The sequence below is a fragment of the Dermacentor andersoni genome, chromosome 2 (genome assembly GCF_023375885.2).
Source record: "Dermacentor andersoni chromosome 2, qqDerAnde1_hic_scaffold, whole genome shotgun sequence".
NCBI lineage: Eukaryota > Metazoa > Arthropoda > Arachnida > Ixodida > Ixodidae > Dermacentor > Dermacentor andersoni.
In genome coordinates, this window is record NC_092815.1 from 43256854 (window position 1) to 43277255 (window position 20402).

Here is a 20402-nt window from a genome sequence, read left to right on the forward strand (position 1 = left end):
GAATCCGCGATAGCTCATTTTCGAAAAGATTTTTCCAGTTCCTCGAGAGGTGCCAGAAAGCTGCGAAAAGTTGCACGCAAATGAGTTTGATCATGAGTTGAGAGAGCGAACTGGGGGGGGGGGGGGGGGGGGGGAGACGGGGAAGGGGAGCCTAGTCCTTTACATGCGTTTATTAAGGAAGCCAAGACAGACGTGTGTAATGACCAAGTGAGCGATGGAGAGAGAGCTGTCCTCTTCCCTGACGTGACGTACGGTGTGTGCTTCATTACGACGACTGGCGCAAGACACCTTCGGATTACAAAGCGATTACGAAGCTCACCCCGGTAAGTGGCCTCCTCATTGTTCTGCGATGGTGTCAGAGGCACCACTGGGCAGTATGCGGGGTGACGGAGAAGAGAAATTATGCAATATCTTGAGATCACGGTTGCTAGTGTGGCACCTGAACTACTGCAGCCGCTGATTTCACTGGCCAGCACTTATCAAACACGTTTTTCTTTAAATATCGCACTCCTCATCGGGCTTGAGTATTTGCATCCGCCTTCGATGACAACAGACACAATTCTAGTGGTAGCACGCTCAGTTTATTTTCTTTCTTTTACAGAGTGTAACTTTTTTGTCGACATATGTTTCTCGGCGCACTCTAGTAAGACAGTATAATTGCATCTCGAGTTGTTTTTTTCTTGGGAATGCATGAAAAAGAAAACTACAATACTGTGGGAAGTAACTCAATGGAAGAGTTAAGTGCATCCAACTAGAGTTGCTGTTTAGAATGAGAGGTTGTATAGGACTCAGGAAGTTCGTTTCATTTTTAAGAGGATATTAGGCAGCTGAGTCGAAGTCTCAGCGCATTGAACGAGAACAAGACTGTTTGGTTAAGAAAAAGAAGCGGTGACATTATATTTAGACAAAAGAAAAAACTCGTATTGGCAAAAGAAATTAAAAGAGGAGTACTACAGTTCATATATCTAAAACAGCTCCACGTCTTTACCTAACGAGAAAAAATAACAATGTCCGCAAGGAAACCCAAAGTTCCCTTCACAAGTCCACACCCCAAGACGCAGTTGATGTGAAGAAGACGCGGGATGAACGGGGAGGACAGATCACCGCACGTCTGTTGCATTTTTATGGCGTGAGGAGCGCAGAGGTGGCGGTCGCTCAGGCTTCGCGGTCGCTCCTGCAGCGAACACCGGGATGTCTTGACGATAGTTGGATACACTTGGAAGCCAGGTCGAAGAATTGTCCAGGTTCCCGTTTGGGTCACAAAGCTCGTGCCCAAAGCCCGACGGCTCTCGCAAGCTCCCGGTGGACGTCGGCATTCTGTGGCATCCCGAGGCGGGCAGGGCACCACCGCCGCTTTCCAAGTCTTCTCTAGTTTTGTCAGCGACTGTGTCAATCTGTAACTGGCTGCACGGTTCTTGCTATCTTAAGTTTCCGCTCGTCCGCGCCTTTTCTTGTCTTGTCAGCCACACCAGAACGTTTGTCCTCATTTTCTTCATTAAGCCGTTCTTTCGTGTCATAAGCGGGTATCCATTGTCTTCCTTTCTCTGTCCACGCCAACTAACATCTCATACAACATACGCGGACTTCACTCATGACAAGGATAAAAACTGCACTTGTTCTTCATTTCGTGTGATGTGTATGTATTTTGACACAATTTTAAACACAACACAGGTTTTTTACGACTCAATTAAGTTGCAGGAAGGCTCCATGCAGAGGTGGCAATGTACATCTTTACGGATGATTATATACTAACTCTCTTTGATGCCGGCGTTGTAGTTTACGGTGATATTTACAGCATGTAATTTGGTGCATTACAAGTTAAGTGCAGTGCCTTACTCACCTTCGAAGTGTGTATTAGATAATATTGACTACAAGGCATGCCCGTGAGCGAGGTTGGATTGCGGGGCTAGTGCTGAACCAAAAATGAATCCTTATTTAGTGGCGAACATATAAGTAATGCTAGTCATGGTTGAATCACCGCAGAACTCGTTTGTTACAGTAGTGTTTTTGTACAAAATTCATGGCTAAGTCAATTAAATCTTTCATACCAGAAATCTATGATTACGTTGGCAAGCGTGGTTCTGCTGAATGGATTACGCTCTCTAACAAATCTGAACAAAGCGGTCGGCCACGGTAAATGCCCTTAACTACTCGCTAACGCGTGACACCAAATGAATGAAATGATGAAGCGGTCGTGTGGCTCGGCTATCGAAATAGCTTCTTACATCCCCGTACACTTACAGCCGCCACCAACTAAATGGGTGGGCAATCGACAGAGCAGTCTTGATATAGCCGCGTCAGCATGAACGCCATATGGTGAAAAAAGCTGCTAAATATGCATGATCTGGCGCGAAATAATGGGCTCCTAGATTTGAGATATCACTGAAGCAAGCAGGAACAAACGCGTATGTAGGCATCGTGTGCCACTTGCTACATAGAGCGTTGTCGAGGGCGAAGCAGCTGCGTTGCGAACTATACCTGTGCTGTGCTGCCGTGCAGTGCGCACGGTGTGTTCGCACAAGTTTGCCGGGGAACCTATTGATGCAGCAAAATATAACGAGGCGGTTTCACTTTGTTTCGTAACGATGTGCGCGTTGAACAAAGGCAGACCTCGGAAGGCACATAACGACCTCACCCCAGCCACTCACGCGCATTCTGTTCGATAGGAAAAGGACCCGCCCTCACAGGGAAAATTAGGAAAACGGGAGAACAAGTTTCGAGTGAAAGAACGAAAGACAAGTGGAGATTGCGCCAGAGCGAGGAGAACAGCCCCAATTCGCCCTTTTGTGCTGTTCAATGATTCAAGGAAGACTGAGTGGGAAGTAGGGCTCAGTTTGTTTCGGAATACTACAAAAGGTGCGCCACGTCATGTAGGAAGGACTACATGCATATAACACAATACAATGGTGGTGCAAACGAAACAGCCGTCGCCATGGTAGCCTCTTTTCTATGTACACCCATGGATGAGAAGGTTGCCGACGACTTACAAAATATCACTTCGCCTTTAGGTACGATGGGAGTACTTTGCCGTATTCGATAGAACGCGTAAGCTAAACAAAACAATGGGCGCAATGAAAAAGCATCGGTTTTGTTTGCAAGTGTCTGTGCAACGTGGTGCAGGTGAATGCGGGAGGTCGTCCTGACGGGAGACTTGTAAAGGTGGGGAACACCGCACGGAATACAACGAAAGCATTGTGGACTGATTACTAGCTTGACACGTCGATGGCACTTTTCTTCTAGCTTTATTCTATTTGGCCGTCTGCATCATCAGTTGTGGCTACTTATTGCAACAAGCCGTGGTTGGCTTGTATATGACTTAAAGTACAAGAAAAAACAGACCTGCGGTTTTTGCGACCACTGCAGAAGGGCTGGCAGACACTTGCACGTCGCGTCTAATCGTTTTCTGCTTTTATTTTTCTTTAGCTGGCCTTGTTTCTCTCACCTATATTTCACCAGAAACTTTCCAGCCAACATTTCATTTCAAACTGAATGCCACCAGGTGCTTAGGAAACACATCGGAATCACTGAGATAAAATGACGCACTCGCTTCGCAGTCGCTGGATGGTTTTACCCGGCCCTTCCGGTAAAAACAACTCGCCATGTGATTTTTCAAATGCCAATAATGATTCGGATTCGTTCCTCCTTACCCCTTGTATTGGAGACTGTGGGACGAGCCTAGCCAAGAGATACGGTGTGATGGTTGCAACTTAGAGATGTGCAATGCACATTGGTGCAACGAACTCTACTTGCTACTAGTGGAAGCAAACGCCCTTCCCGCGATTTTCTCCGACATGAGCTTGAGACTGTTGAAGACAAGAAGGTTGAGGCATAACTCGTGTGCACGGCCTTATATTCAGTCATGATACACTTCATTCACTTTTCACTTATCATTTGGTTTTTAATGTTGCAGTTCCTAATTAATAACATTGCATATTTTTTTTTCATTTCTTACTCTTTCTAGAATACTCGTAGCTCTCGATTCATAGCGAATCACCCAGATAGGGTTGCGTCGTTTCGTTAAGAAACAGCCAACCAACCGACTTCGATGAATGGCGGTTGCTTGTGATGAAGGAAGATGTGAGAGGCATCACATGTTCCATCATCAATGTGAATGAAGCCGGAATGTGGATGTCGCATTTCGGCTTCCGCGATAAGAGCCCGAGCCCACGTATCCGTCATTTAGCAGTTTCGCAGAGGCAAGCCTGTGTGTTTCTAAGCAATACGCGTGAACCAAATCCTCGTCCTTGCTGCTTTAGCACAAACATTCGCGTCATCGAAGGATGCCACTTTTCGATTAGGCCTGAGACCATGAAAGGCAGTGAGTGTGAGCAATCTAGCTTTCAGGCGACTGACGCGCCCGGTTGAGTCATATGTGCGCATATAGAAAGCGGTATGAGCGATGTTAGGATAATGCAACGCTCTCCAAAAACATGCGAGGACGTTGTGCAAAAGTGACACACATGTCGCGACGGAAACAGATTCATCGCTCTCTTCTAAAGAAAACACATTTCGACAGCTGTCACCCTGCCAACGTCCTATTTTTACAGCGTCAATGCGTTGTGTTCCTTCATTGATCCGGATTCTTTCTTTCGCACTTCGTTTCCCGACTTGAAAATTTTGAGAGCCTCCTAACTGAAGAATACACTATTCCACGTATTCTTAGGCGGCTGTCTTAGGACGCTGTTAAGCCGTTCCCTGCACCTGCTTTGATTACAAGTTGTGTGTTTAATTTTTTTTATTCTAAAACCTCTTTCTTACAGTCCATTGTCTTGACAGCATATTCTTCTTCGCCTCAATACCTACTCAATTTAATTTCGTTTCACTGTCCAACGTCCTTAATTGTCCCTGTTCTGTCATTTGCAAGTTAGAAAACGCGCGTTTCAAGCACCACTGGTCATGATATATGTTGATTTGTTAATCGCTAGAATGTTTCAGCCGTGCGAAAGCCGGTGGCTGCAGCAACAACATTTGCCAACAAGGGGCGCTATAATGTAAAACTATTCCAAACTTCCTCCCCGTACCTCTGCCATCTCCCTCTGCCAACTGTTCTTGGCTGAGGACCCGTTTTAACGGCATTCTGAACCTTCAGTTGCACGCAGCCGCGATTTTCGACCAGCCACCGCAAGCTAAGTAAGGGAAAGCGGACCAATCTCAAACGCCGACGCCACCCTCTTCATCCGGTTATCTATTTTCATAGCGCTGGCTCGGCCTTATTTAAATCCACTCCACTTGAGCGTGCTCCTCGCCTCCTGGCAGCCAATTACGAACGGAAGACAGCTCAATGTTGGCAATGTTATTCATTTTGATAGCAAGGAAAAGTTGCCTCCTATAAACTAGGAGAGCATCTGATTGGGCCGTTCAGGCAACACTGCGGATCACCACCCGATGCATGCGTCGGTGGCTACGCAAGTCTGACGTCAGAAGATTGGAATAAAAACATATTGGAATAGCTTTACATTATAAGGCCAAAGAACGTTCTTTAAATGAAAGGAACAAAATTGTCTTTGCTTGCTTTTGTTCTTGGCAATGTACTTTTTCAGTTATTAGTAATGACATAGGGGGAAATGACCGACCCACCGACCGACCGACTGACTGACTCCTTAACATGTAAAGCGAAGCAATAATCAAAATAACCTTGACGTGCTGTACCAAACGGGTTATTTGCCTAATCGTACCCGCATTAACATTTTCTAAGGCGGCATAATTAATTTCAGCAAAGCTTTTGATCGGATGAATTACTGACTACTTGCGTGCAGTCGGTGGCGCTTCTGCGCACCGCGTAATTGAACACAAATGGGAAATTCAACAGGCTTATTGGTCGCGCTCGTTCACGTGTTGCAGTGCTTCGATTGCCTGTGCCCTCAATTGTGGTTTCTATGAGTAAGTTTCAATCTAATATACTCTCTCGCGATAAACCTGTAATTAAAGAAACAAAAAGAAAGGCTTCTGTAGCATGTGTCATACACAATTGGCACTATGAAGATGTATTGATCGATGGGCAGACGAGGTCAAAGGGAGGTTGAAAATAAACCTGCTTTACCGTATTATGGTGTGTGTGTGTGTGTGTGTGTGTGTGTGTGTGTGTGTGTGTGTGTGTGTGTGTGTGTGTGTGTGTGTGTGTGTGTGTGTGTGTGTGTGTGTGTCTGTGTGTGCGTGTGTGTGTGTGTGTGTGTGTGTGTGTGTGTGTGTGTGTGTGTGTGTGTGTATGTGTGTGTGCGTGCGTGCGTGTGTGTGTGTGTGTGTGTGTGTGTGTGTGTGTGTGTGTGTGTGTGTGTGTGTGTGTGTGTGTGTACGTGTGTGTGTGTGTGTACGTGTGCGTGTGCGTGTGCGTGCGCGCGCGCGCGCATCTTTTTATGGCTTCTTGCAATTTCTCCAGCGCAGGGTAGCAAAACGGATGCTTGCTTTCCCGGTGGACGCCGGACTTTTGGCATCTGGCAGCTTGCTATATCCCTTTAGTGAGGGTGAGGTCAGGGCATGTATCTCGGGAGACGCTGTTTCCTAGACGTGTGGGGTATGCGGGGTCGGTGAGGATGGTGAGACGGTGCTGCTGTATCGTGTACTGGAGTGCAGTGCCTTTTGATGTGGCTGTCGTGTAGCCCCATGCCTGGTGAGCCGCGTTGAAGTCGCCTACAATCAGCAGACTATTATTTTGGCTATGCCAATCGCTTTAGTCATCAAGTAGTCGAACTTGGCCTGCTTCTGCTTGGGTGGGCTGTATACATTCAGTATGAAAAGGCCCTTTCGGCCTCGTTGGAGTGGCAGGATCTCAATTAGGTTATGATCGACATCTCTGCCGTCTATTGTGTGTTGTGTGGTTGTGAGCGTTTTAGATGTAAGTGTGGCCACGCGGCTTTCAGGCGTGGTGGTATGTGTGTTGTAGCCAGTTTGAGTAGGGTGTGTGCCTGTTTCCTGTAGTGCGATTACGCTTGGTGTCGTTTTGGCGTTACTTATGTACTGTCTCAGTGACCCTTGCTTGCGTTTGTAGCTGCGACAATTCCATTGCCAGATTATGAGTGGGTTTTCGTTCCTGTGGTTGTTTTTGCTATTCGTCCTGGCTGACGGGTGAATCGGCAGGGTGTCCCTGCTCTACTTCCTGCTGTACTAGTGTTCTAACTTTCTTGCGTCGCTGATCTTTTGCGAGCCGTGTTTCTTCAATAACACTTGCCAGTTGCTGGATGCTTTGTTGCATTGCTAGGTGCTGCCGTTGCAGTACATCAACTTTCTCCTCAGCTTGTGCGATTTCTGTTGGTTTTGCTGATTCCGCGAGAATCATCGGTTCAGAACGTTCCGAAGATGATAGCATCGAGGGTGGGGTTATTGGTGTGGAATGCTGAGTGGCAGTACGAGTGGCGTATAGTTCTGCAATCTGCGTGCGAAGTTTGTCTGATTATGCGATTATGCGAAGTCTGATTATGAGGCACGCCGTAGTGGAGGACTCCGGAAATTTCGACCACCTGGGGTTCTTTAATGTGCCCCTAAACCTAAGTACACGGGTGTTTTTCGCCCCCATCGAAATGCGGCTGCCGTGGCCGGGATTCGATCCCGCGACCTCGTGCTCGGCAGCCCAACACCATAGCCACTGAGCAACGAAGACGCATATCCTGAGTGAGCGGCATGCAGCGCATACTGGATACCAGCATCGGCTGCAGGCATGCAGGGACAACCAGAGCGTGAAATTATCTATCGAACATTTTCAAGAAAAGCTCATTCCCATCGAGACAATGTGCGCTCCGTGCTGCGCGTGTGACTGATGCGCTTGCACCGCAAGAACCGTTCGACGACGGCGGCTGGATGCGACACAGAATGACACGCGAAGTCACGGATCAAGCATTAATCGATTTGTGCCCCTAAACCACGACGTCGTTGTCGTTCAATGATTGCAGACAAATGGCAGCACCTTTTTCCACAAACAAACAAACAGACAAACATGCCAAATTCAAGTGAAAAAATATATTTAAACAAGACAGCAAGGACCACAAAAACAAGCACGTGAACAAACAAAACAAATCAGGAGAAGCGCCCCATCTGCGCCCGCATTACCTAAAAAAGTTGAAGTCCACTGTGCAAAACAACATATAGTGTACGCGTAAGACGCAAATGTCATCGCTCAAGTTGTGCTCACATTAAACGCTAAATGTACGTACAGTTGATAAGATTCTTCCAAAGCTTAAGTTGAATCCGCTGGATATACCCAGCACTTGTGTCAGATAGGCACCTTTAAGTTTAAAAAAAATAAGTTGGAAATTCCAAAGGAATCAGTCTATGCGAGAAAATCTAGTAAATTTGCAGGCATAAGGGGGGGGGGGGGGGGGGGAGGGGATGGGACGAAGTCGGATGCATTGATTCGGGGTTCTTCACGCTGAACACTTGCTCAGAAAAACCCGAGGTACGCGATTGTTAATAGCGGCTGCACCATCTCCGAGATAACGGCACCTTCGCGGTAAGCTACGAATCCCTTTCTTGTAAGTCCCAATAAACTGGTAACAACTCGGAAATAGCTTCAAAGATAACGCCAACTCGCTGTTTTTTGTAAGTCTTGAAATGGAATAATAGAATAGGATTTGTTGACAGGAAGGACAGAGAGGTCTAACTGAGCTAGTACACTCTAGTTTGCTACTCTGCACTGGGGAAGAGAGAAGGGGAGTTAAAGTACGATCAATGAAATAAATAATTCGCAAAGTGGGCGTTTACCACATTGATTCATTTTAGCAATTTCATTGTTAGTACACTTTCCTGTTTCTTTAGCTTTCTTCATGCGCCGATTATAAGTACACCCACCACTGCCTCACCTCAACGGTATTTTTTGGCACATATTCGGCTATAATATCAACATATAGTATAGTAATCAATACTTGACATTATGTAGCCTGGAGAATAATGTTCAATAAAGTCGCTATAAGTAAATTCGCCGACGAGCTAACGGCACCCGCCTTAGACGGCAGGCGACGGCCTTTTCTGCAGCTTCCGCTCAAGAAACTTGTCTTGCGGCTCGAAAGCGTGGTCCAGAAATCTACCTGCGGGCACACACACGAGGAAAACCATCAGCCGGCTTTTTCTCCAACTGGAGGAGAATGGGGAGGAGAAACTAAACACTGGAGAAGGAATGAAAACAGAGAGAACGGACACAGAAAGAATAGCGGAGAGCGAAAGTCGGCACCAGGAAGAGAATGAGAGAGAGAAATAAAGAAGTGGAATAGCGGCCGGCTGGCGATAAGAATCGATGGCCAATGTCTCGCAGGCTAGCGCTGCGCGCTTCGCCCCCAGTGGACGTACAATAAAGGGTAAAAAACAGTATTGTAGGCACCGGGCTGCTGTTCGCACGCTGCACTGTCTTTTCGTACGGCGCTTTGATAAGCGCTGACGTATGTGCCTTAGAGAACTGTTGTCTGGCTGCACTCTCCGCGTGTGCTCGGCGGGGCGGAGGTAATCGGGCTAATGCAAGAAAAAGCAGCCACTTCCGCATTGCCCCGCCGCGACAGAAAGGGAGCGTCGACGAAGAATGCCGCAAAGCTGATCGTCGACGAGGTCTCACCTTTACTTTGCGAAATAAGAAGCACGTTCTCCTTTACTTTGCATCGCAGCTGCCGTTTCTCGGAGCAAACTAGACCCGATGGAATAAGGAGTGGCATATGACAGGTGTCGACGCGCGTAAAATAGCCACGTTTATTATTGTAACCTCCCCGTGTTGCCACTACGTTGGTGTAACGGCATCCTATTAAGTATCGAACTGCAGCACAGCCGGCCTTCTAAAGTGGAAATAATGGTGGGCAGCTGGCCTGTATTTGGGTGACCAAGTTGAATTAGCAAAATGTTGGTGCTCATTCACTGGGCTGCTTCTTTGACTCATTCCTGACAAAGCCCAGCTTTCGTCCAACCTTCAACTACAACACACTGATTTACAACAGCATTTGCTCGGTAGAGAGAGAGAGAGAGAAAGCCAGAATACCGTTCGTGCTTAACGGATCATAAAAACTTAGAACGGCAGAAAGCTGAGCTAGTTGGTAAGGATTCATTATGCAAAAAAAAAAAAAAAAGGTGAGGCGTGCAGACAGGACACAAGAGAAGTGAACAACACGAACGCCGGCGAACACGAACACGGCGTTCGTGTTGTCCACTTCTCTTGTGTCTTGTCTGCACGCCTCACCTTTTCTTATATTTTTTTTTGCATAATGAATCATAAAAACTTAGTTACATTCACTTACTCTCCCTGAAGCATGTGTAATCGATTCAATTAGGAATGCAGAACGATCAGTAATTTCGACATTTGCAGTACATTATATTGCCACGAGTGGGTCATGAGGTCGTAGTCACGAAGCTTTCTGTACTCGCAAAGTATTTCGGAACGTAGCCTTTCAAGCTGTTAATCAAAATGCCACATGTCTTCGCCTCTAAATAATTTGTTACATTGGAACGGTATCGTCTTTTCGTACCATTGCAAAGACAACGTAAGGTGAAAAATTCATAGGACGTGGGTTGCACGGCAAATATGACTTTATACTCAGTTAATGCAGTACGCTTGTATTTTTTCTCACTTGGTACGTCGTAAAGGCGACAAGCCATTGAAACATTAAAATCGAGGCTATACGCCCAGGTTATCGTGACAGTTCAGCTTTTCGCAAATACAGTGTCCCGTAAACATTTATGAACGACTATACGTATTTTAAGAATACCTGAACAGATGTGATGTGCCATTTGTTCCGCGGGCGACCACCAGCACTATTGAAGAATCAGAGAACAGCAATTGCACGGTCGATGCATCTTTATTTTTTCTTGCTCACTTATCACTTTCAACTTTTCTTACTTCATCCACATTCTTCCCTTATGTACCAATAGTTTCAGAAGCGTCAGGTATCAAAGTGGTAATTCCAAATGATAGACATTGGCTTTCCGAGACACTCAAATAGGTCGTGAACTGTTGAATGAAAGGGCACCTCTCGGGAAGGCTTTTTTGTTCGTAAGATCTCTCTCTCTCTTTGTAGCCTCTGACGCGGACATGCAGACCATGGGCAATATAGGAGATCGTTGTTCGAAATGCGCGTTCAGTTAGCGTTCAATTTCTACTCATGTGATTGGCCTCGGCCGCGCCAAGTCGTCAGCCGCGCCCGGCGATCGCGCCCCATGTTACTTGGAGGGAGGGAATGCAAAGGACAGCAGAGAAGAGCAATAAATCATTGTCGAAAACTTCTAGCCTAGACGAAAATGACGCTCAGACAGCGCTCCATTTTTACAGTGGAGCTATTAGAACCTCGCTTGGTTTCTCTTGACGTTCGCAGCTTCACCGAGCTGAGGGAGAGAGCGTTGATAGAGAGTGAAAGCAGAGTATAAAAAGAGCATCGCGCAACATAGCGACGCCGCCAGGAGGGGTGGAGCGTAGCGGGGGAGTAGGAGCGGCGCGCACGCGAGTGAGGAACGTGGCCCGGATGCGTGCCCTCTCCTGTGGCGTGCGAGGCAGGGGGGTCAGGCGAGGGAGGAGGGACGTTCTTCTCTGGCGGCTGCTAGGGTCCGATGTCCTCTTGGCTCGCCGCACATTAGAGACAACCGCGGCGTCTACTACGGCGTTGGCCACGCGAATCGCGGAAGCCGTAGCAGACGCCTTCCGCGGACGTCGTAAGGACGCGTTGCGGGCGCTCGTGTGTCTTGTGTGCGGCTTGGCACTACTTTACTGGCTTTCCCCAGCACCGCTGGTCTCTGGTGTTTGCGATAGCAGAGCCACACATATTTGTTTCTTCATTTGGGAAGTCTGGAGAAGAAAAGAATCCACGGAAAAAATAGAGTACTGAGTCTGCTTGAATTATATGATTTTTTCGGCGCGTTTCACTGAGGCAGCACTTCAAAAGTTGTTTTGATTTTAGCAAACGGGATCTGTATCTTCGCGTGTGCATGCGTGTGCGTTTGTATGTGTGGGCGTTTATTTTTGTTCATAACCACTGAATAAGCTGCCTACATAGTCAGCAATACATATATGAATGAAAATGAATTAATTGAAATAGTTTTTACGGCCGTTTTACAAGAAGAGTGTCAAATAAGAACTGTTTTTGCACGAGACGCCACTCAAGCAGCGGCCAACACACCGTAAATTGCAGTCTTTCCTTGCTTCAAGTGTACGCCTAGTGATCACAAAGAGTTCGGACTACAAAGTGCAAAAATACTTTGAAAATATGAAATGCGAAGCGCAGGTGGTTCCTATAATAACGACGTTGCAACAAAAGCTAAAACTTGGAAAGATACCTTTGAACGGAAGATCGTCGATTAAAAGCGCTTGCGTGACAAAAGAAAGTGCAGAAAAGCACAGGGACACTATCTCATTCCAAAACAATTCTCCACGCCTCATTACTGCAAAAGAAGGTCTGATTCATGTCCCATTGGGGAACACCACTGGTCGTTGAGCTCGGTGTTCTAGCGATAAACGGGCTTCGGCGCCTGTAAATTGTTTCCCGTGTTCTCAGCTACAGCCCTATGCTCTCGAAAAGCAATGAGGGTGTTAATTCATTAGAAGCACATCAATTTTTCTTCGTCTTTATTCTTTCGCACTTTGCTGCATGGGCTGGAAAAAAATATGGAACTCAGGAGCGTTCAGGCGTACATATACCAAAGCTTAGCAATAACGTTATCCTGTTGTGATACGTGTAAATGATGATAAGTTGGATTCTTGTATTGGTCACGGACGAAGGGAAGGGGGGGGGGGAGCGCAAGTCTGCCCACTTTTACAGAAAGGTCATGCTCCCATTGGGCTCTCGTAAATTTAAAATATGCTTCATTTTCCAGATTTCGGCCTTTCGTCATTGTTGCGTCGATTCCATTTGCTGCGGACGATACGGAGAATCAAATATTCAAGTCGGAGAGATGCGGCGACATCGATCGTTCTCATAACAGTGCGCAATTTTCAATGCAACAAAACATAGCATTCTGCTTCAATGGCTTTCTGGCTGCATACGGTGTTTCCTAACTGTATTTTCAGGAATTATCTATGAGTATTCATCTCCAAACTTGGGAAAATCACTGGCTAAATTGCTACAGTGTAGCTGTAAGATAAATTAGGAGAGAAAATGAAAGGAAAACTAATGTAAGTTGCGTAATGTATGAATGCGTAATGAAATGTAATGTTAGCTGCGTAAGTAATGTAAGTTGCTTCAAAAGGCCTACGAAACGTGCCGCTGCACACAGGAGTGTATTCTATGTAGTCTGCAATGCTTATATTGCAGCTCGGCTTTTGTGTGGCTACGTGCCCACTACATGACTTGTGAGCGTCTTTTCAACATCTTTATCAGACGCCGCCACCTCGGCGACTCAAGAAAAGTGTTGCGCGATTCATCTAGGTACTTAAAGGCCACTAAAAACTTGGGCGAGTGTGTTGCGAACATAATTTTTGGCTCATATATATTCCATTATTGCGCAGCTCCGAGCCAACCGATTTAAGTGATAACGTAGACGGGTAGACTTACACTAGCTAACCTCCCTGTCTTTCCTCCCCTTTTGTCTCTCTCTAAGAAGGGACGCGGCCGGGACAATAGCATTCCCCAAACGGAAAAGAGTTGGAATAGAATTGCGACACTATTCCAGTAGCGTGATTTTTCTTTGAACACCTCATTTGCACTCTATCTTGCATATGCTAACGCATTGCGCATTCATGCCACCAGTGCTGTACTTACGCTCGTTTTTCTTAAGCAGTTTTTCGAAATTTAACTGCAGCAGCTACAGCTTTAAATTTCAGCATTGAGATAAAATGTTGTGTAATGACACCCTGCTGCTTTACATTTGTTTTCGTTCTCCATTATGCTTCTCGTCGGTGGTGAGCAAAGCCTTCATGTGCACGTGTCTGTGTACGCAAACATTACGGAATGTGAACCGATTTATTTCTTTTACTGCATAAGTTCATAGCAGAGCCCGTAGAGAAAAACAACCATTGTAAATTATTTGCGCGAGATGGCAGGTGAATGGTCATTGGCCATGTCATACACTACTAAGTTTGTAACAAACTCCCAGAATTTGCGGGAATATCGTTGCGCAGACTGCAAAATAACGGCGGGAAATAACGGGAAACATCAACGCTACAGTTTCAAACTATATTGTGAAACAAAAAAACTCAAATATATGTATCTTCTGGCCAAGAGGGGCTACGTGTACAAGTATGGAAAACGTTTTGTGAACGGCACCAAGAAAACAGGTCCGTCAGATGCAGCAAAAATAGATATCCACTGCTTGTACAATGCTGAGCGTTCGCTGGAAGGCCAGATACAATCGCAATGCCTTCCAAACGCTCGCGCTCTCATCATATATCGAAACGCATCAGCTCGGCGCCCGCAGTGACCATTGGTGGTGCGGAAAGCGCCGGTAGCCATGTGCTCCAAAGTATCGGGCTTTAATCCCTAAACAACACGCAAAGCTTTCACCGGTTGTCGAAAGCTTTAACTTATTAATCCCCATCCGGGAGGCTCACGCTATCGTATGTTCCACTTTTTCTCGTTTTCCCGTAATGCCCACACCTTGATGAGTCTGCGTGCAACCGTTTTGTCGGTTTCAATAACCATTAGGCGCCCACCCAGCACGTGTCACAAGTCATTACGAGGCGTACTTGAGCTTCATAAAACAAACGTTTTTGCTGCAACGATGTGGTCATCGACTATGAAACATGGTAAAACAATGAGATTTAGAGTGCCTAGATGTCTCGTAAGTATGAAATGATTTATTGAGCCTGTTCTTCCTTGCTGCACTTGTTTCTTTTCCTTGACTGTCTTTATTACTTGCGTATATATGTTTTCTGCAGTTCCACCGGAGACGCCCGTCATCAGAGACAGGTTTGGCAACAAGGTTGGAAAAGTGGCCGGTCCTTATCGAGAAGGCGAATCACTGACGCTCACATGCGAAGTCAGTGGCGGTGAGTATCTTCCATATGTGATTCTAGTAAAGTCTCATATTAAGTTGCTTCCACAGCAAGGATAGGATACTTTATAAAAAGTTCGAAAGCTCCACCAGTAGGTATGGCGACATTTGGATGTCGTGGAAGATTGCCTCTTGGTGCAATTATTTGGTTAGTTCCTGAATACAGAGACACTGTAAGCCTAAGAATAAGAGAGGTGAGAAATGGTAACAAGGTTTAACAAACTATGGTTCTTGTTTGTTGCCATGCGCGAAGCAAAACAAATGAAAAGTTGCAACAAAGGCATGCGCACGGATTACAGAAAGCCTATAGCATTTACAGCGTCGGTGCCAATAATTGAAATAATAATTGAAAAGAATAGAACCTACAACGCCGTCGACGCAGCCGTTCCGTGTAACCACCGTCCTAAAATGATCTTTTCCGGCATTCGTAGAAACTGCCAACTTGCAAGAAACCAAAGTGCGTCAGTGATGTTGCATCCATCACCTTAAATGTACCTTATTGTCACGTCGTTTCCTACAGAGCTTTTTTCTTTTTATACTCGTTGACGGCGAGCTGTACAGTAAAGTATTGTATGGTAGTTGCAGAGAGAGAGAGAAGGAAAGAAAAGGATGAAGAGAAAGGCAGGGAGGTTAACCAGAGGCGGTTCCGTTTGGCTACCCTGCACGGGGGAAGAGTGAAGGGGGATAAAAAGAGAACGAGAGCAGAAGGGCGAGAAATAGAGACGAACACGAAAAAAACCGCGTACGCTACAGAGCAGTAGGGGGCGGCGTTCTTAAAGTCTGTTGTGAAGCCCCGCAGACCGCAGGAACCTTAATAACGCGACTAAGGCCTTCAGCGCGGATGTTCTGTGGGAGTACTGACCTAAAGCTATGAGTTCTGATAGTGGACGATTCTCCAACTGGTCAAGTACTCTGCACAGCACTTGTCTCTGGGCATTATATCGCGGGCAGACACGGATAATACGTGCGAGCGTCTCATCGATGTTGCATGTGGCGCACGTGAGGCTGTTGGCCATTCCAATAGGGAAAGCATATGAGTTCGTAAATGCAACGTAAATGCAGCGTCGGTTACCACGACGTGAACAGACCATGCTGTACCGTATGGTAGTCGCAATTGTATATTATTCTGAAGACACCCGAAAGCAGGTCATTACATTATTGGTGTTCCGTCTGAATTCGTGTAAACTTACTTGCGGCAGGTGGCAACGATGTATTCATTTCATGTATATGAAACTAACTTAAGAGGAAGCTTTAGCTCGGTCCCAACTCCGACGCGGCCTATTCAAATACATGTAAAACGAAAAAACGCTTTTCCGAGATAACTCCTGGACCGATATTAATGAAATTTGTTGAATTTGAGAGTGAAAGTCAAATCCTAGTGATTGTTGGAAGCGGAATTTCAATTTAGGGCCTGAAATTTGTTACAAGGATTTTCAAAAATATGAAAGTTTAAAAAGAACTGAAGCACGAAGCTTACAACTTAATTGCGCTGCATCAAGAACAGATATCGCGGTTCTGTAAGCGGCCTCCATTAGATCATTGAAAGCGGAGAAATTCGATACGTCATTTTTATCTTACGTAAGTTTGTCACTTTGTGTATAAAGGTTCTGCAACAGGGATATTTTCATGTTATAATTTTTTTTTGAGATTCATGTGTAACATATCAATTTTGTCCGCTTTAGATGTACTATTAGACACAATTCCCAAAATCATGGTAAAGTTTTTGATTGCACAGTTACAGAGTTGTAAACTTTATAGTGTCGTTTTCTGAAAATGTTTGATTTTTGCCAATTTTTTATAAAAAAAATTTACGACCTAATTCAAAATTTCGGGAGAAACAGTCACTAGCTTTTAGGTTTTTCTTTTATATGCAACAAACCTTGCCAAATTTGGGGCAGTGGTTGCCAAGAAATATGAATTCTCCTTTTACATATATTTATATAGGAGCACCCGAGCTAAAGCTTCCTCTTGAGCGATGCTTTAGAAAAATCGGCATGGTTTGCTTAGCTAATCTGATCAGCGGCTGATTAAGATGTGTTGGCGTACAGCCCAACACAGATTAAGATGCATGGGCTGGTTTGAAACACACACAACTGGTCAAAAAAAGAAAAAGGAAATGTGAGAAGTGGACAGAACAAATGCGTAGAAGCGTAAGAACATCAAATCAGAGTTTCAAATCAAATCAGAGTTTATTGTAAATACATTTTTTGACAGAGCTTGTTTGCTGGTCAATCTGAGCACATCGTGCTTGTTAGAAGACCAATGAGCAAGTGGTACAGCTTTCGATAAAGATATGAAACATACAATTACCATTCAAAATTATACAACTTAAGTGTAGAATATTCTAAGACGCAAAAAATAAATACTACGTTTTCCAGTCACATAAGAATTCCAATAAAATATCACATATTACAATAAACAGCTGAAAACCACTTCCTCACATTTTTTCATTTCACACATTCCTCACATTTTGCCTTTTGAATTTATATCACACAGTGTTGCCTCAAGTTCATTAAAAATATCAGGGACATAATACTTTCTTGTTTTCTTTCCATAGTTTGTTAACACCCTCGGCTTAAAAGATTTTTCTGTTTTTCGTAACGCAACATCTTTTTTTTACCGATACCTTAAAATAATTTGCATAATAATAGCGTGTTACAACCACATACTTAAATAGCTCCTGTACTGGAAGTATTCCTAGAATATTATACTTTTCTTTTCTGTCTGATTGTTCTAGTCGGGTTCCATAAGTTATGCTATTGACAATCCTTTGACTACGCGATCAATAGCTTGCTTTTTATAGGCAGGACATGTACCATATAACGTTATATCATATGTAATTACCAATTCTGCTAATGCCTTATATATAGTAACTCTTAGGTTGATAGGCGTTTTCCCGCGCAGACTATACATCATGGCCGCGACAGCTCTTAGCTTTCCACAAACGTGTATGACATGGTTATTCCAGGTTCCTAACTACTTAACCACACGCTCAAACTGTAATGGTTGACATATATATGCGTTGCAATGTGGGCCGTGCAAATATACATTCGTGTTAAATGAAAGCGCCTTATGTGGATTCATGAAGCAGCTAAGTTTAGATTTTTTATTATTTATAAAAATTGAATTGTGTGCGAACCAGTCTACGATTACTGATATGTCCCTTTGGAAGATTTGACATTCCGAGTTATAGTCAGTCATTTGTATCGCTATCGCAGTGTCATCAGCGTACTGAAAATGTTTTCATTTCAGTGGTAGGAGGGCCGAGTTCTGAGTCTTCATTAACTTCCGATTATGAGCATGCGCCATATTAATCACTGGTTTCTGTACAACGTCGCTTTACAACGGCGTCAATGTATTCGCGCAAAGACGGTGGTAGTCTTGGTGTCAAATAAAATATAATTTCACGAAATTTTCATCCATGTGCATACTTGTCATGTCCCTCGTAGGCTCGGCAAATTTACTTCGCGTTTCATCGAAACCACGGCAGCCAATTTTGCGCACCTCAAGACGATTCTCTAGCCATATTGTAACGACACACTTCTGTACTTTGCACTAGCTTTCGCCCAGTTCTACAACAAGTTTGGCGGAAAAATTAAGACCGCTTTACATTGATTATGCAGCTCTAATGAAGTATGTGACATGTCTAATACTTTAGTCATTGCGTATTCGAAATTGAAAAAAAAAAAGAAAAAGAAACAAGAATGTGACATTGTGGCGTATCGCAACCCGAGATGGTGCAGCGGGTTTTTAAGGGAAGCCGCAGAGGAGGGCTGAGGTTTAACTCTGACCACCTGGGGTTCTTTAATGCGCACCCAAAGTACGGCGCGCGAAGGTTTTTGCATTCCGCCTTCGTCTCTATACGGCTGCGGCGGCCGGGAGTCGAACCCGTGACCTCGTCCTCAGCGAAGCAACGCCATATATAGCATGGTACAAGCTGCAGCATATATATACACATGGACAAGGACAACCTGCAAAGACAAGCTGCAACGCACACTACGCTGAGTTCCAAACAGGTACACGAGACCGCGATGTTGTCCGAGCAGGGAAAAAAAAGTGACCCTCGTTCCACGAAGGGAATCCATTTTTCGCGTGAGCATAATTTCTCTCATTCTTGCAGTCAACTTTTATCTAATTATTCTCCCATTGTTTATCTCCTTGTTTGTCTTATTGTTTGTGTAATTATTTACTTTATTTTTAGCCCACTTCGATACAGCATAATTACGTTATATTAATAAATGATTATTTTATTTCACATTTCATTCACTAGGATCCGTTCCTTCACTCGCCGTGGTTGCTCGGTGGCTATGGTGTTGGGCTGCTGAGCACGAGGCCGCGGGATTGAATCCCGGCCACGGCGGCCGCATTTCGATGGGGGCGAAATGCGAATTCACCCTTGTACTTAGATATAGGTGCACGTTAAAGAACCTCAGGTGGTCGAAATTTCCGGAGTCCTCCACTACGGCGTGCCTCATAATCAGAAAATGGTTTTGGCACGTAAAGCCCCATAATTTAATTTTAAGGATCCGTTCCTTCCAAGTGCCGGTACCTAACTGATTACGTGCCTCTCCGAGCACCTAGTTATGTCGGGTTATGTAGTTATCCGCTCCACGCTGCGCTATACCTGCGCGAGTTGGCACTGAGCCAGCTGTACCGATGACGTCATCCACAGCGCCGCTTGCCTGTTCTTGTCTAGGTGTTCCCTCATCCGCCATGACAGACGTGCCGCTGACTTCATTCTTATTGCTGTGCCAACTTGTATCGCCGAGCTTCATACAACCACATCGCGAATCTTCAAAGTGGGGCACATACGCTCACGCATAGACGTCCACAAGCGAGGTAACAACACGGGTGAGGTAATGCGCGCATAAAGACACAGCATGCAAGAGCGGACAGTATCACATAAGACGCTTACAGGGGAGTGTGACGAACACGTGGCAAGTAACATATGCACATAAATGTGCAAATTTTTCGAATCCATTTCTGCTGGTCCAGCGAATCAATGTTAGTATCACCAATATTGTTCAATCGGGAACCCATATTATTGACGAACACACAGCAATGTTAGTTCTGCTCGCAAAGAGATAGTAAGTGAGAAGGACCGACTTGTATGTGCGCTGTGCAATGATAACTGCAACAACAATAACAGAAACAACTGCTACAAGAAAGAAATGCTTAGCAATACTATTTAAACGCAGAAAGAAAACACCTCTTGCGGAGCTAGCGCAGCAGTTGTCAGGAAATACGGAATGCTCTAAAAAGTGGTGGTAAGGTCATTAAGCCAGTTCTACCGAAAGTGACTGCACGCTACAAAGAGCGAAAATGGCTACTCTGTTGAAGGCGATGGAGAGAGAAAGAGAAAACGAAATTAAGATGTAGCTGTCTGTGACAAGCAAAGCAATACTCGGATTTCCTTATATATATATATATATATTGTAAGGAACATGACGAACTTGCGCGCAGTCAGCAGCATCGGCAGCATCAAGCGCGCAGCAGAGGCTCGAGCTCGGGGACGGTGCTCG

At 45.1% G+C, this 20402-nt stretch overlaps 1 protein-coding gene across 1 annotated transcript in view; it reads left to right on the plus strand.

Moving 5' to 3' along the window:
* The window catches only part of LOC126542630 (neural cell adhesion molecule 1-like), a 165698-nt gene that overhangs the window by 97824 nt on the left and 47472 nt on the right, over window positions 1-20402 (plus strand). The window contains exon 3 of the mRNA XM_055077214.2: window positions 14765-14875. Within this exon, the coding sequence (XP_054933189.1) occupies window positions 14765-14875 (111 nt within the window). The remainder of the gene's footprint in view (window positions 1-14764; window positions 14876-20402) is intronic.